Here is an 18,756-nt window from a genome sequence, read left to right on the forward strand (position 1 = left end):
TTGCAGAAGAAAGAGAATAAACACATTTCTCGACATCACACCAACACTGTTAGGTAGCTTCCAAGTCTGCCTTCTGAGTCCACTCAATTTGCAATAAGCATCCTTTACCCTCTATCCGTAACATGAGGATAACGGAAAACCAGTCTTGCTTTTATAAATAATAGTAATGAAAAATCCTAAGTCTGGAGAGCTCAAGTTCCTGGGTTTACTTTCACCAAACTTGGACAATTTTGGGCAGTAATTATCAAAGCCAGATTATTTTCAAAACTGTAACTATTATAAATAAAATTCAAACGTAAAACTAGAAATTAAAATTTAAGTTCTGCTTTAAAATTGTGAAGCCAACAAGAAGAAAAGGCACTTTCACAGTTTTACCCATTTTTAAGACACTGATAAGTCCTACAGAGTTTGTAGACATAAATGAAAGATAAGGTTAGTTGCTATCTTGCTATAATTGCTTTTTACACCAAGTACTTGTTAACGTCTGCCTTTAAAAAAGTAGAATATTGATATACAATGTGATCATTTATTTTTTACCCATAATGATTTCAGGTAGTAATATCATTTCTAGTCTGTATGGATTTATTGAATTATATCTTCGCTTTATTTTTTTTTAATAACTATACAAGGCAATTTGCTACCTATTTTTGAGGCACATAAGTCATTTGCTATAACTGAGAATTGTCTTCCCTGATGCCCTTGTAATTACCATTCTCAAAATAACTGATTTCAATTCACCCCAGTTTTGCAGGTGAAAGTTCTTGCCCAACTTCTGAGTAAAAACATTTGCTAGTTGTGTCTCTTGTGTCAAATGTCCAGAGTAAGTCTTTTCAATATTTTTTCCTTTGCAAATTTCATCTTTCAATTACCAAATCAATTACTTTTTAAATCAACGTCACTGAAACTCACATAACAAAGCACAGTGTTAGAACAGAGCAACATTCTGAAACAGATCTGGGGACAGTGACGAGCTGTCCAACTTGCTCTCATACACTGAGTGAGATCTGATGTGCTCCCTGCTCCTCCTGAAACTCTTTCTACTAAAACACATAGATAAAAATTAACATACATTTTCCTCATTATTTTTACCTTTTTCCAATTCTTATACTTTTCCAAAGGGGTGTGTGTGTGTGTGTGTGTGTGTGTGTGTGTGTTCCTCGCCACCCCCCCCCACCCCCCGGATTGCTTTAAAATAATGGTCAAAGCATGCTCTGAACACAATTCTTCTCTGAAGAGCAAAGTACACAGACCAGAAAGCTTCCCTTCAGGAAGGAATTACTTTTTTTCTCCTAAAACTACCAGGTGCTACTTCTCTAAATATTTTGTATTGACTAAGGTATCTAGACAACGGGCCACAATATAATGAATTTAAAAGGTTACTCTCATTAGATGAGAGTAAAAAGAACACTGGGTTGGGGTGAATGCCTCACGAATGGCAGTGTTCACACCCCTTGAACTGTCTCCTGGTGGCCAAGGTGTGGAGGAGACTGCCTACCCATCAGAACTACACCGGGGGAAGGAGGGTTGTGCAAAGTAACTGTGAACATTTAAGCCAAGCTCTGCAGAGCGTAAGTGCTATGCACATTTCACTTCTCCACAACTTAGTAAGGGTCAAGGCTCTCAGAAATCAAAGAGGGAAGAGGGATGCAGGACATCAGATTTACCAATTCTTCATTTTCAAACTCCGAGTTATACTGTGCTCCTTCTTCGGTCACGGGTTTCTGAACGATGTTCCTGCAGACGAGCCAGATGGTCAGACTAGCAATGAACATCCCGATATCAGGCACAAACACTCTGATCCCATTGCCGGCATCAGCTCCCTTTAAGCTACGGAGGGAAAAAAAAAAGAGGGAGGAAATTTAGTTGTTTTTCTATTTCTATGGTTACACTATCTTAAAGTATTTCTGAATCTTCTTAATGAGTTTTAAAAAAGGGATCTTCAGTTTCTGCCTAGAAGGGACTGGAAAGCTTTCCCTCCATCTCAGAATCTTATGTAATGTACTAAGATTCAGGAATGTTCCACGATTTCACTGGAGTTTCTGAAATACTATAAAGGATCCTAACCCAATTCTCACTCCTAAAACATGCTAATGATCCATATTGTTATTAAATAAGCCACATGTGCAGCACAGATACAGGTGTCTGCAATCTAGCTGAAGCACATACTAGCAGCTGGGAGATAGTTTACCTTAGACGTAAATCAAAGCTAGAGAAAAACAGAGAAAATGTTAAAGCAGTCCTTGAATGCAGGACCTCTTCATTATTTTGAATACTTAGTTGATTTTGTTTTCATACTGTTCCAAGAAAGGTAGATCTAATATGTTTCTTCCTTCAACCTTGGAGAATGGACAGTGAACTTAGAATTGGAAGATTTGAGTTCAAGTGTAATGCCTGACACTGACAAACTGTATTCACTGGGGGGTTTCCCATGGCCAATGCATTCCTTCTCCATGCCAAAGGGATACTACTCTTTGCCTTCTTTATAGAAGTCAAATGAAAGTGATTCAATGTTTATCAGAGATAAACTCGTTTAGGAACTAAGCACGTGATCAAATACATACTCTATTCATTTATATTGTATGCATTATATATTTTGATAAAAACATAAAATGTGGGGCACCTGCGTGGCTCAGTTGGTTAAGTGTCTGACTTTGGCTCAGATCATGATCTCACAGTTCATGAGTTCGAGCCCCACATCAGGCTCTGTGCTGACAGCTCAGACCCTGGAGCCTGCTTCGGATTCTGTGTCTCCCTCTCTCTCTGCCCCTCCCCCACTCATTCTCTGTTTCTCTCTCTCTCAAAAAGAGACATTAAAAAAACATAAAATATAATAAAAAGCAAGACCCCCATTGCCTAGAAATGACCGTTGTTAACATTTTGGTAAATGAAAGCATTGTTAATAATATCTACTACAACTGAGCAATTGCTCTGTATTAAGAGCTTGGTATATAGCATTTCATCCAACCAACCACCATATGGAGATAGGTATTATTATTTATCCTCCTTTTACATACGAAAACAACAACAACAACAACAACAACTAAGTCTCCAAAAGGTAAACATACTTCCCTCAAGTCAACACAGATAGAGAACAGGAGTATACTCAAGCTCCCTTTAGGACCAGATTTTATGTTCTCAACTACTGGGTTCTCGCATGTATATCTGCGTGGCTTTTCCTTCTAGTTTTCCTCTGTTTCTAGACATACATAGTGACGGTTTACAACACGAAGCTCATACTATGTTTTGAAAATGATTAGCTCCTGTAATAGATCATTAATAGTTTTTCAACTCACTGATTATTAAAAAAATTTTTTTTTAACATTTATTTATTTTTGACACAGAGAGAGACAGAGCATGAACAGGGGGAGGGTCAGAGAGAGAGGGAGACAGAGAATCTGAAACAGGCTCCAGGCTCCGAGCTGTCAGCACAGAGACCGACACGGGGCTTGACCTCACGGACCGTGAGATCATGACCTGAGCCTAAGTCGGACGCTTAAACAACTGATCCACCCAGGCGCTCATCAACTCACTGATTATTTTTAAACATCACCATGTTCATGATCTGACAGCATTTAACTATTCTACTACTGCTGTACATTTAGAATGTTTCCATTTATTTGTCACTATAGCATATGTAAAAGTTAAGTGTTAATTACCTAAAGAATCTTCCCATCTAGGATCTTCCAGGAAAAAAAAAATCCTCACATCTTCTTTTTAAAGAATGGTCCGGAATAGGGCATGCCCCACATAAGCTTCTTTTTTTTATACATGGCTCTAAACCCTTCTGAATAGAGAAGCATGAGTAGTTAAGAGATCTCTTTACCTCCATAAATGAAACAGACATGATTGTGGCAGAGGTATTTAAAAATGGCAAATCCCTTTCATTTGGGGGAAGGGTAAGAGGATTTAATTAAGAAAACTTCACCCCAAACGAAACTTACAGCATGAGATCTAATGATTGATTTTATCTAAGGAAAAAGGGAGAGGTTTGTTGTATACTTTAAAAGTGATCAAACAGTGCAAACAAGAATAAGAATAAAAAGAAAGAAGAAAGAAGGAGAAAGAAGGGGGTCCAGGGGAGAGACCAGGAAACAAGGCCAGACTCCAGGGGCTGTTTGGTGCTGTGCGGGGCTAAGTTCCAGAGACCCACCAGTCCTAATCAGGGGGGCTTGGGGGAATAGATTATTATAGCTCTTTCCCAGGAAACACGTTGACTGTGGCATTTTATGAAGAGCACCAACCAAGCGGAGTTGAGAGGAAAAGAATTCTTAAAGGAGAGGTAACAAGGATTCTAGGTCTGGCCTCAGCTGCTTCTTGCCTCACAGCACAGAGACCGGGAAGCCAGAGCAGAGCCTTATGCCTTTCCCACCTGTAGACTGCATTAAGTTCCCAGTCTGCAGTCACTTTGAGGCAACAGTCTCAGCTTTGTGTTTCTTGGTCCCCGAAGACACATTTCATAGCATACATACATCACGGGAGGAGATGAATGCTGTTTGCAAAAGCAATCACTCCACTCACTGTGATAGAATTCAGCTACTGGATCCAGGATTGGGCTGTGATCCCGATTTGCAATGAAATCATTCAGCCACAGAGGTGCTAACCTATTAACTACTACTCTTGGCTTGCTGAGTTAACAAAGCAGTGCATTCATACAACCGTTGAAGAAACAATGAAACTTCTGAAGAATCTGAAGTGCATGTACAACGAACAGGTCACAGTCTAATTGATATGTCATTTGGGGATCCTCTCATCAATCAATTTCCTTCTTCATTGTTTGGACAATGTAGTGGACCAGTGTCTACTAAAGTACGTTAATCAGAATGTTAGTCCCCAGAAATGCTGTGAATTGAATATAATAAGACGAAATAAAAGAAAACAAAGTGGTCAAATAAGTGTCAGAAAATCACAGTGCATATTACTGTAGTAGAGAACTTGATAAGTTATGTAGCAAAACAAGAAATTTGAGTTTACCTCCTTCTCTGTTTTTATCTTATTTTATTTTTCCTTCCCTTCCTCTATGTTCATCTGTTTTGTTTCTTAAATTCCACATATCAGTGAAATCATAGTGTATTCGTCTTTCTTTGACTGACTTATTTCAAATGAGCATAATACATTCTAGTTCCATCCACATGGTTGCAAATGGAAAGACTTCATTATTTTTGATGGCTGAGTAATATTCCATTGCATTCCTGAAATCAATACTACACTATATGTTAACTAACTTGAATTTAAATAAAATCTTGGAAGAAAAAAATTGATTTAGTTAAGACTCTGTTTCCCAAATTTATTTGACCAAAAATCATTTCTTAAAAGTTTTATCTAATACCTATTACATTTTACTGAGCTGGTGTTCGTGGAACAGGTCTTAGGAAATGTTGGGTTACCGTCTGCTTATTGGTCTAGATTTTTGGTTGAAATTAATAGATACTTTGGAAACTACCCTAATGCGTAGCTAATCCTTATAAATTCGATTTTTAATAGGTCTCAAATGAGTTTAGAAGTCAGTGGCATCTCAGTCCCTTCTCACATCCAATTGTCCAACCATCCATCCATTGACTCCGTAAGTCGTTGAAATTATGCAGCTGGAAGATCACTAGAAATAGTCCAGTCCTCCTCATCTTACAGACTGGAAGCCAACAAGGGGAAAGGTTAAATGACTGGCTCAACTTCTCACCTAGAGGCAGAGGACTTCTGTTCCAAGCTGTCTGGTGAGTACAGCCACCCCTCACTGCACCTGTCCTTGCTCGGATAGTCAGGCACCTGTCTTCCACCTAGTGCAACAGGATCCTTTCCCCACACTGCTCAGAAAATGCCCTGTCGAGGGTCACCAGTGATCTCCCAGCTAAAAGGCCCAAATGACCCATTCTAATTCTTATTCTACTCCACCTCTGCGCTGCACTTGACAAGCAAGATCAGCTCTTGCTGCCCTCAAATCTACTCGGTGTTCTCGCCTCTCTTTTCCAGTTACCTACCTGCCCATGGATGTTCTTGAAATCTCACACTGCTGGGAAATCCCACTCAGAAACACAGGGTGGGTTGTGCCCACCAGACTCTTCTGCTCAAATATTGATGAGTCTGCAAGGTTGTACTCTTCACTTATTTCTCTTTTAACTCTACACGGTAGACCTGGATGATGTATCTATTCCCCAGGCTCCAGTCGGCACCAACATGATGACTTACAAATCTACATACTCAGTCCTAACATGTCCCCTGAGACACACAAACAGATACCCATTTTCCTACCAGATATCTCCACTTCTACAGTTTTTAAAACTAAATGCTATCTTTATTCCAAAATCTGTCCTTCCAGTGATATTCCTCACCTTGAAAAAGGGTGCTGTTATCCATCCAGCAGCCAAGAGAGAACCTGGACCCTACCACTCTCTCACTGAAAACCTGGAGGTTCTGTCTCCATACTGTCTCTCTTACTGCCATTTTATTCCCACAGCTCAGTTCTGCTCCTCGATTACTGGTATAGCATCCTTACTATTTTGTTTCAGGTTGTCCTCTTTGCCAGTCAGGTCTCCATATTGCTACCAGAGCTTAATTTTTAGAAGCATAAGGTCGAGCATGTCAACTGTGATGCCTACAGGAAAGGTCCATAACGCTGAGTGTGACATATGAGGCCTTCTGTGTTCTGGGCCTGGCTGCCCTAACTCTTGCTATGATTTCCTTGTACCTCAAATTCCACCCATCTTGAACGCAAGCACCAGAATCTGCAAGTGTTTTCCCCTATGAGCTACTGTGCAATCTTTTCCCACAGGCAACAGTGGCCTTTCTCCCATGACACTCCTATATTCTGTTCATCTCTCAAACCCACTTCCCACATCTCCACTGTGAACCCCTTCTATCTCCCTTCCTTGACCACTCCCTCCTTTGGAAGCCTGCCATACCTTGCACATACTCAATCATAAAATGTTTAACATTTTATGTCACTCGATTATTTACCAAAGGAGGGCTTCCTATCTACTTCCTCTGTGTATCTATATATAGAGATACATATATATCTATACATATATATATACATACATATACATATATATGTATATATATGCATGCATGTGTGTATATATATGTATAGGTATGTATGTACATATATGCATGAATGTATCTATGTATCTCTATATATACATATGTATCTACATCTATATATATACATACATACATATACATATGTGTCTATCTATATATATATGTGCATATCTATCTATATATATATACATATACTCTCTCTATATACATACATATGCATATATATGGTACAATGTACACACTGAATAAAAGCTGGCAGAATAAATGTTATCTCCAAATATTTACACTTTGCTTTGTACCACAGCAGTTTGTGCGAAGTACTGCTGAGGCATTAGATGAGATATTTTAGTTCATTTAGATAATTTCACTCAGGAAAAATAAAATACAAACCCAGACAGGAAGAAATGTCTCTTTGTCTGGGACTAGCTGGAGATCAGAAGCCCATGAGTAGTCTCAGTTACTTGGACACAAAGATGTAATTGTCAAAACTGGAAAATATAAGCCATGAAATATATACATGTGGTTTCGTCCAATACAAACGTTGGAGAAAACATTTCTAGACCAAAAGATAGGAAGTGCATCTAATGAACGTTAAATGGCTCAGTTTGGCAGAATTTGTCATTTGTTCATTTAAAAAAATATTTTTTTAAGCATCTATCATGTGCCAAGTACTAGCCTGGCAATTGACTGTAAAATTGATTTTACCTCTTGACCAACAGTAGGTAGGTAAGGGGCATGATAAAGTCAGAGAGATGGGTTAAGGCTGGGCCCAGGGCTTGGACTTTTGGCAAAGAACCCACATAACCAGAACTACTGAAGGATTTAGAACAAAGGAGGAACATAATCACCAAGGAAACTGAGAGATCGCAGGAGAGATTGTGATTTGGTTGCAGGAAGCGGGACATGGAAGCCGTGTTTTCATGGCGGGTGTGATGTGTAGTGCAGAGGCGATATTTCATGCTGGAAGTCCCATGAAATTTGTGCCTGAGAGAGAAATCATGGCTGAAGGGGTAGTTTTGAGAGTTTTCTTCCATGTGTGTTGGCTAAAGGCAATAGAATAAATTAGGTTGTCCACGGACGGGGCACTGTATAGAGTACATTTTTGTATAAGGCCCTCTAAACTAATTATAAGTATACATACAGGGCATTTAACAAAAAAGCAAATTGTATTTCAAATAAATTCTACATTTGAAATCAGGCTAACCATGTTTTGTGTAGAACGGTTTTAATAAATTAACGAGATGAATATATACATTCCCCTATAAAATGTTATCTTAGATAGTGTTGCTTTCTGGGCATACAATGATACTTTTCATATAAAAAAGCATACACTAAACTGCTTAAAACACCATGTTCTCTTAAAAAGGCAAACATTTTCTTTCCAATCGTGCTATAGTCACATTGATCTTATTTGTTGAGAATGATTTTACCTCTTGACAAGGAATTGAGGGGGCGCCTGGGTGGCTCAGTCAGTTAAGTGTCCGACTTCAGCTCAGATCATGATCTTGTGAGTTCGAGCCCCATGTCAGGCTCTGCGCTAACAGCTTGCTTCGGATTCCGTAAATCCCTCTCTCTCTACCCTTCTGCCACTCACACTCTGTCTCTGTCTCTCAAACCAAACCAAAACAAACCAAAACAAAAACATGTTAAAAAATTTTTTTAAAAAAGAAAAGCAAAGGAATTGATGAAGCTGAAAATTGGGAATAACCTGCATATCCTTCAAGAGGAAAATGAATTGGTTAAATTAGTATGCCTCCACAAAATAAAATACTATAAATGAATAAACTAGAGCAAAAGTGTGTGCGATGGATCTAAATAGGGATATATCATCTCACAAACATAACGTGGAACAAAAAAGAAGAAGAAGCAAAAGTACAGAATACAGATCACTTAGGGATCCGTGCATAAAGAATGACATGAAAATGACAAATACTTATTTCTGGGCAGGTAAGAGGGGTATCATAAACTATTATATAAATACCAATAATCAAATATTGGTAATGCTCAAGGTCTTAAACTGGTTGAAAGCTAGTTGGTAGGTACAAAAGTTTATCTTTAATTCTTCACATTATTTTCAAAAGTTGGAATAGTCATACTGCCTAAAATTCCTTGTGTAGAACATATGTGAAAAACATGAAGGCAATTATCTTGGCTGGAAAAGATAGTGACTTTTATTGAGGTAAAACTGCTACATAACATATCAATTTCAGGTGTACAATAAGTTGATATTTGTACATACTACAAAGTGATGACAGTAAGTCTAGTTACCATCCATCATCATACAGTTGACCCCTCTTTATCCTTTTTGTTCGCCTCCGAACCTCCTTCCCCTCTGATAACTACCAATCTGTTCTCTGTACCTATGAGTTTTGTTTTGTTTTGATTGTTCATTTGTCTTGTGTGTTCATTTGTTTCGTTTTTTTAAGATGTCACATGCAAGTGAAATCATATGATATTTGTCTTTCTCTGTCTGACCTATCTCACTTGGCACAATATCCTCAAGGTCCATCCATGTTGTCACAAATGGCAACATTTCCTTCTTTTTTATGGCCAAAAAGTAATCCATTAAGTGTGTGTGCATGTGTGTGTGTGTGTGTGTGTGTGCGTGTGTGTTGTATTTTTATCCATTCAACTATCCATGAATGCTTATTTCCTTACTGTTGGCAATGAACACAGGGGTGCATATGTATCTTTTTAAATGAGTGTTTTCATTTTCTTTGGATAAATACCCCAAAGTGGATTAGCTAGATCATATGGTAGACCTATTTTTAATTTTTTGAGGACCTCCATACTGGCTTTTACAGTGGCTTTACCAATTTACTTTCTTACCGACAGTGTAGGAGGGGTCCCTTTTCTCTAAAACCTCTTCAACACTTGTTATTTCTTGTCTTTTTGATAATAGCCATTCTAACAGGAGTGAGGTGGTATCTAACTGTGATTTTGATCTGTATTTCCCTGACGATAAGTGATACTGAACATGTTTTCATGTGCCTGTTCGCCATCTGCATGTCTATTTTTGAAAAATGTCTTTTTAGATCCTCTGCCCATTTTTAAAAATTGGATTGTTTGGGTTTTTGCTATTGAGTTATTTGAGTTTTATGTGTTTTGGATATCAGCCCCTTAACAGATATATGATTTGCAAATATCTTCTCCCATATAGTGAACTGACTTCATTTTGTTGATGGTTTCCTTTGCTGTGAAGTTTTTTTGTTTTGTTTTGTTTTGTTTTGTTTTGTTTTGTTTTGTTTTGTTTTCCGATGAAGTCCAACTTGTTTAGTTTTGCTTTTGTTACCTTTGCTTTTGGAGTCAGATCCCAAAATTCAACAATAAGATGGAAGGAGCTCATGGCCTATCTTTTTTTCCCTAGGAGTTTTATGATTTCAGGGAATAGTGACCAATTGATGCTGTAATGACCATGATTGTATTTGGTCTGACTCATTAATCAAATTTAATCGCCATCCTTCCCATCAAGGTGCAGAAAAATAGTGCAGCATGTGGGTATTTCCATGGGCACATGGAAATTTTTCTAAGTTTCAGATTTTCTCATCTACGAAATGATTTTTCAGGGTCTTCTGAACTCTAAAATTTCATTCCAACTAGAAAAATCCAAAATAAAGAGGCAGTGGAATTGAGATGGGACTGGGAAAGAAGAAAAATGGTGAAGTTTCAGTATTGCTGAGAAGAAACATCCAGATACAAAAGCAACCACAGTCACCTCCAGAAGTTCAAGAAGAATAATTTAATTTGTGCAACTCCTTTGGGGAGGCAAGTCCTTCGGTTCAGAGTTAGTAGAAAGGTCAGCTTCAATTGAATTCCAATAGATGATTAAAATATCAGATGAGCATTATTTAAATGAATACAAGCTATAAATATGGTTTACCTTGTTCTCTAGTGGCCTCTGAAGTTCACACGCTAGCAGTCAGACTTTTGATTTTCTTAAGCTTAAGTACTCTGACGTCCATCAGTCTCTCAGATTTAGTAAACCACTTTAAGAACAGAGTGAATGTATATCTAATAGTAAAACCTTAATGTGAAATATAGAACTCTGATTTCAATGGTTTCCCACATATGTCTTGAAAATATGGATGGAGGCTATCTCTTTATTGAATATATGATTTCATACAGCAAGTCACATAAACCAAAACCAATAGAGTTGATGTCAATGAATCAAGGTATAGATGAGAAACTCTGGAAAGAAATGTACCACTTTTTGAGAATCACTTTCAGTATCCAAATCAAGGAATTCAAACAGAATTCCACAGTTGTTGATGCATTGGAGAATCCAAATAGCTCATTTCTGTGAACTTTGAAACCTTTTCTACCCTAAAATAGCAATTGCATACCAATTTCTAATATCCTAAAGGTATGAGCTGATGCTGGATTTTCAGGATTTTTTTTTTATTAGTGGCAAGATTTTTGTGAGCACCTTAAAGGTGAAACAGTACTCGAATATTTTGATCCACTTATCTCACTGTGACAAGTTGCTACTTTCCATTTGGAACACACACACTTCCCTCTCATGTAAGTGTGCGGATGGCTTTTCACTTCTGTTATTTATGAGGCAGAAGGTCAGTTAAGAGAATCCTAAGGTTCTTGCTTTGATGGAGGGCATTCACAAAAGGGTAGGGAAGGAAGGGTAGGGTTAGGTGACTGTCAAATCATTTGTCCTTATGTACTTAGCTGTTCAGGAGTGTGCTGGAGCTGGCTGGTTCCAGCTGTGTTCAGTGACGATGTATTACTGGCTTGAAACTGAGTATTCAGTTTTTACAGTATTTACATCATGGAAGTTGGCAAATGCTGCCAATAGTGCACTTTTCCCCCAGAGAGCTGGTTGTTCCACATTTACCGGCACACCACTGCTGCTATCTAAACACTAATAGGTATTTACCCAAAGAATACAAAAACACTAACTCAAAGGGATACAGGCACCCGGTGTTTCTAGTAGCATTATCTACAATACCCAAATTATGGGAAGATCCCAAATGTCCATCGGCTGATGAATGGATAAAGAAGATGTGATTTATATATATATTATATATATTAATACATAATATTAGTACATAATAACAGTTAATACATTAATATATAATATTAATAATTAATGCATGATATATAATAATATATTATATAATATATAAATATACTAATATAATGATATATTATTCTATAATAAAATTATATTTATATAGAATTATTATTCTGTATAAAATTATTTAATTATAAATCTTTTAAATTTAATTTAAATTTAATTTTTGTAATAATTAAAATTTATTTATAAAATTATATAAATAATATATAAATTATATATTATATTAATATAATATAATATATATTATATAATTTGTAATTAAATAAATTATAATAATTATAATTAAATAATTAAATTATACAATTATATATAATTAAGTTTACATAAATAAATTATATAACTGAATATATTATATAATATAATATGTAATAATATATTATATTAACATATCATAATATATTATATTAGTAAGTTATATTAATATATTATATTATATTATTTTTAAATTTATTAATTATATTATTTTATTAATTTATCATTTATTAATTATATAATTAATTATATATTAATTACTTTATTATAATTTATTAATATATTAATATATAAATTTATTAATATATTATATTATATTAATATATTATATTACATTATATATTATGTAATACTGTTATTTTAATATATATTGCATTAATACATTAATATATATTACATTAATATGTATTATATATAATGGAATATTACTCAGCCATAAAAAGGAATGAAATCTTGCCATTCGCAACCACATGGATGTAGCTAAGTGAAATGAGTCAGAGAAAGACAAACCATATGATTTCACTCATGCGCAATTTAAGGAAAAAAAAAATGACCAGCAGGGGGAAAAAAGAGAGAGGCAAATCAAGAAACAGACTTCTAACTATAGAGAACTGATGGTTACCAGGAGGTAGGTGGGTGGGGGTGATGGGTTAAATAGGAGATGGGGATTAAGGAGGGCACTAGCTGTGATGAGCACCTGGTGTTGAAACACTAACCTGTATGCCTGAAACTAGTATTACACGGTATGTTAACTAAGTGGAATTCAAATAAAAACAAAAACACTACAACAAAATACAAAATTAAACAACCCCCCAAAACAGACAATAAAATGCACTCCTTTTGCCACATGACTCCCATGGGCAATATTCTAAAAACTACCCTAAAACTTAGCATCAAATCCAAAATCCTCTCCGTGAAGTTCAAGTTTCCCTATCTTTAATCTGATTTCTGGTTCCTCCTGAACTTGTGACCTTCCTCTAGGGGTCTCACCATCCTATGACAAGGACATATTTCTTCCAACTTCTGGACCTTCGCTGATGTAGTTTCTATCAGCGTGAATTTTCACCCGCATCTTCTGCACTTGTTCCAATCAAAACTCACGTGTGTGCTCTTTTGAACTTGTTGATAGAAGCCTCTGTGTAACTGATCATACATTCTATCCACTGGTCTCACTTCCTGTCCACTTCTCCATGCATCTGAGAGCTCCTCATATGCCTCCTGTTTATTGATTTTGTGGCCACAAAAAGGCTACCACCACGGCAAGGTCCTGGTGAAACCTCCTCAGAAATCATTTCTTATGGTTTATCAAAAATATTGATAAAAATGCAATGACCAAGAACTTCCTCCAACTGTCCTCTATTCCTTGCTGGGGAACCACCTATGCCTGCCTCTTGGATTTGTCTTCTTCTTACTTACTTTCTCTGAGCCTTCAGAGGATAGTCTGTCCACCACCACCACCACTAAATCCTATAGATCACTGTTTGGAGTCTCCACGTCATGTATTCATAACAAAGGAGAAAACTCCGTCATAACATTCACAAAAACCAGAACTGCACCACCTGGAGCATATCCCGAAGTGGCTTGCCTTCCAACTTGAAAACAAAGCACTGGTCACACTGTCCAGCTGGTGAGCTACCAGGTTCTGGTGGAGGTGGGGCTACAAGGATAATATTAAAAACAATCAGAGGTCTTCATCCTGAAACCACACTGGCAGTAAACACAACGTGCCACATCAGAGGTTCCCCCTTGTTTGAATTCCCGTGTTGAACAGCTTGGGGAAAATGAACTACAATTAATTTTGTTGGAAAGAAAGTAAGACATGCGATGCGTGGCTGCAACCAAGTAGCTCATTTATCATCTTGATAAACACTGGATCCGAAAAAAGCAAAAGGCTTTGTGTGTCACTACAGAAAGCTAACACGGAATAAAGAAAGCAGCATGAACTTTGGACTTAAAGACCTTGAAGTGAACCCCATTCCTGTTAATTTAATTCAACAAATATGTATGAGTATGTATCAGCTCACAGGCATTTTGCCAGGCCCTAGGCAGACGGTGCAGAGAAAGACACTGCGCCCGGCTGTAGCAAGTAAGAAAGGCTGGTAGGAGGCCAATAAACTCCTGAAGATGGGTGAAGTCAATATTATCAATATTACCCATGTGTAGAAGTGTCAGCAAAAAGAGGGAACGATGGGTGAGCTCTATTTGTCAAGGAGGCAACAGGGGCTGCTCCCTCGGCTGAACGTCTGAGATGGGTTTCAAAGGATGTCTCAATTAGTATGGTGTGTCTGGGGAATTCTAAGAAAATTCATTTTGTTGTGATCTAAAAGATGAGAATGAATGGTGGGAGAAGTTCTTGAAAGGTAGCAGGATCCAGGCCAGGAATGACCTTGAATGTCATTTGGACGTTCATATGCCAATGCCAAGGCATGTGCCAAGGTTATTGGTCAATATTTATAAGCCACTTGCTTTTTAATGTTTATTTATTTTTGAGACAGAGAGAGAGCATGAATGGGGGAGGGTCAGAGAGAGAGGGAGACACAGAATGTGAAGCAGGCTCCATCCAGGCTCTGAGCTGTCAGCACAGAGCTCAACTCGGGGCTCGAGCTCACGGACCGTGAGATCATGATCTGAGCCGAAGTCGGACGCTTAACTGACTGAGCCACCCAGGCACCTAAGCCACTTGCTTTTATATGTACATGTAGGCAAGTTGTTTAATTTCTCCGTTTCCTAAATTATAAAAGAAGAGAACCGGATATCTCCATCTGTGTCACCCCTTCTCTCTGCTCCACTGAATACTTCACCCAAATGAGGGCTCTCTCCCGCGTTACCACCATGCATTCTTCCCATGCAGAAATCAGCACCGACATGCCACTATCCAATGACCACCCCCTTCTTATTCCATCAAATGTCCTGACAGTGCCTTGTCCTCCTCTGGGGCCAGGACCCTCCCCAGGCACGGGAAGTGCATGTAGCTGTCATGTCTCCTCAGTTTCCTCCCATTTGGAACAACTTCTCGGTATGTCATTCTTAGTCTTTCGTGATCTCGACAGTGGATGAGTACAGTCTTCATTATGTAGGATAACCCTCAATCTGTCTCATGCTTCTTGTGAAAAGTACCACAGAGATGATGCTATCTGGTCTCTGTGTACCAGGTGGGGGCACGTGATTCCACCATATCCCACCTGAGTCATTTGGTTGGGTCACTGTTGCCATTTTCCCTTTTGTACTTGACTCATATTTTGTGGGCAGATATTCCGAAATTACAAAAACCCCATTCCTCGTCAAACCTCCATCCCCCAACCTCAACCCTCATCAACATCTCCTGCCAGGATCAACTACCATTATGATGGCTGCCAAAGCTGGTTAGCTTCGCCTGTACTTAATTGCCGTTCCGCTCCAAGCAAGCCCTCCCCCCTTATCCCCAATTAATTACTTAGCCAACTGACATCAGAGTGGACCCAAGAATTCCACATTGTATTTTGAAACTACCATTATTTATTTTGAGGCTCAGACTGCCCCTGAGCTGGAGAGTCCCTGGAAGCTGGCCCCTGTGACGTCCTTATCGTCCATGAAGCATTTTCCAACTTTCTGACAGAGTGAGGTTTCAGGCCCGTCCCCTATTTCCTCTTCTTCCACACTTTCTACTCTCTGGTCCCCAGAGAGCCCTGTTTTCTCTTCGTGGAACATGGTATTCAGAACTGGGTTCTCAGAGGTCTGGGTGCTTGGCCATTGTTTCTGGGCTATCCCACTCGACAGGGTAGGAAACAGGTGTATTTAGCACACAAAAATGTACATTGATTACGATTTCTACATTTTTCTGTGCATATACATTCTTAAAAGACTTGAATCCATTCTGATACGTTCCCTTTCAATTTCACACCTTGGGATGTTTTCTAGTCTCTGCCTTCCCTGTTTCATATTTTTTTCATGTTTATTTATTTTTGAAAGAGAAGGAGAGACAGAGCATGAACAGGGGAGGGGCAGACAGAGAGGGAGACACAGAATCCAAAGCAGGCTCCAGGCTCTGAGCTGTCAGCACAGAGCCCGATGGGCTCGAACCCAGGAACCACGAGATCATGACCTGAATGGAAGTGAGACGCTTAGCTGACTGAGCCACCCAAGTGCCCCTTCCCCGTTTATAAGTCTGTGCTCAGATAGTGAGAAATCTGGCTCTCAGTGTGCTTTATATGTTTAGTTATATGCTCAATCATTTTGTTGTTGTTGTTGTTGTTTAATGGAACTAATTTCCAAACCACACCAGCTGCCTCATCCACCTGCAGCTATGTAATCCCTGGTACAGGGTCACTTTTTTATACTGGGGACACTCCCTCCAATACCTCCATACAACCTGCTCCCCAGGCCCTGGCTTGCCCACACCCACACTCCAGCAGTTAGTACTTCAAGGCAGCCCTTCACCCCTAAGGGCACACTTTGTGGCAGTAACATTTAAATGCTTGATTGCAAAGGGGGAGAAGGAAAGATGGGGAGGCCGAGAAAGACGGGAAAGGACCCCGCTGATTCCTGATATGGGGCAGATTTAAGAAAAGACAACAGGGAGGAGAGAAGTGAAAGGCATCTGGGGCAGCACCTATGCGCATAGGTACTTCCGTCGGGCAATGCCCTGGGTTCCAATCTACCTCCCATGTTCTTTCAGTTTCCCCCACCCCCCAATCTGAGACTTGCCTACTGAATAAAGTACCACTGAGCAAAGTTTGAGGAAAACAGCAGCAAATTATTCTAAGCCACAGCCTATTAATAGAGTAGTTTGGTTAGGTCAGACTGAGAAATCTTTGTGTTTTGATAATGAATTGTTTTCAGGCTTTGGACCAAATGCTTGACCCCTCCGAGCAATCAGATACGACTGTAATGTCTCTGCAGACTGGAGACATTAATGATGAACATTAACAGTATGGTTTCTGAAGACCACAGTTAAAGGTATTTAGAATAACAATCAGCAGTTTAGGGTAACCTCCTAGCTGCTGGGTTGTGCTGCCTCAACTTGGTTAAGGTGGGGCTGTTTCTGGAATCCTGACCCTTCAGAGTTTTGAATCAGAAATGTCCCAGGAGATACCTGTGTGTGAGCTGGAGGGTACAAGAGAAGCAGGGCCGCTGTGTCCCGGGGCTTCTCACAGTTGGATGAGGTGACAGAGGAGCGGAGAGGTGTCAGGCAGGAGTCCTTCGCCCTGGCTCTCCTCCACTCCACACCCAGCCCTTCCTCCTGGAAACTGGCCCCGCAGGTCAAGCAGACCAGGCCCAGCACAGACTGTGGCTGCACAGACAGAGCTTCCCATAGGCCTTTCCAGAAGCTTCCCACCAGGTCCCACTTCCAGTCCTGGATGTGCCCACTCCTCAGACGCACTGGCTCACCTCCATCTTTCCCGTCAGAACTTCGCTTCCCTGGCTCCGCCCACAACTTATACAGTCTCGTTCCTGGAACAAATTCTCTGTCGTATCACAGAGCAGCTCTGGTGCCCCGCAAAAGCCCTGAGTGGCACATTCCTGCTACAATTCTCTCGTGGGCTTGCAAAGCTCTCTTGAGTTACTGCAAAATGGGGGCCAGGTACAAATCTACTCTGGAGGTCAGGGATTCACTCTACGTTACTGGAGGATCCACAGCCTTGGGGTCTCCATTTGCTTGATCTCAGGTGTGAGGATGGCGCATCTCATCCGTATTTCTGAGGCAGGGTGACTCTCATTCGTCATGTGACACTCTTCAAATGCCATGAGGTACAAGCATTTGTCACTGTTGTAATGTCTCCCAGTAAGCAGCTAAAAGAGGGATTAACTTCCACTAATTTGCTGCCAACTTTCTGTATATCATGCTGGGCCTCACCCTCCAGCTCAGTGTTGTGTTTTGCTTTGTTTCATTTCCAACTGTAGGTCGTGACTAATTCATTTATTAGCAAATACACTGAATGGTCATCAATCAGCATTTTCTTTTTCGTGAAGCAGGAGAATGAAACGGAACAAAAACATAGGAGCGTACCGCATGTGGTAAGAGCGGCCATTGGTTTTTGAAATTTCATATATTTGCGTTGTATTGTACCATTGGCACAAGGGTACTAGCATGGTCACAGGAGAAGAAGTTTGAAAAGGATTCTCTAGCACATTCCGTCAAACAGGTGGGGCAGTTGTATAGGGCAGAGCACAGATAAAGATGATATCCAGGTAGAGAACAGATGAAAATAACACAAATCCTCTCTCCAAATCTCTTGGAGCCAAATGTATTTCAAAATTCATACTCTTCAAGACTTAAGAGAGGCTCCTCTTACTGTATGATTTAGTGCTGGCAGCCGGCACTGGGGCTGTGGCCCCATCCAAACACACACGCCTGGGACAAGCCACACTAACTGCAGTGGTCTCCCCTTGGCTACCAGGTGCGT

General features: G+C 39.4%; 1 protein-coding gene across 7 annotated transcripts in view; it reads right to left on the minus strand.

The window, feature by feature from the left end:
- LOC125149105 (piezo-type mechanosensitive ion channel component 2) overlaps positions 1–18,756 on the minus strand; it is a 474,283-nt gene that overhangs the window by 205,196 nt on the left and 250,331 nt on the right. For all 7 annotated transcript variants that reach the window (XR_007145811.1, XM_047827748.1, XM_047827749.1 and 4 more), the window contains exon 5: positions 1,665–1,827. Coding sequence is in view for 6 of the 7 variants with exons in the window: in XM_047827748.1 (XP_047683704.1) it covers positions 1,665–1,827 (163 nt within the window). In the remaining variant the exon portion in view is untranslated. The remainder of the gene's footprint in view (positions 1–1,664; positions 1,828–18,756) is intronic.

The sequence above is a fragment of the Prionailurus viverrinus genome, chromosome D3, assembly GCF_022837055.1.
Source record: "Prionailurus viverrinus isolate Anna chromosome D3, UM_Priviv_1.0, whole genome shotgun sequence".
Classification (NCBI taxonomy): domain Eukaryota; kingdom Metazoa; phylum Chordata; class Mammalia; order Carnivora; family Felidae; genus Prionailurus; species Prionailurus viverrinus.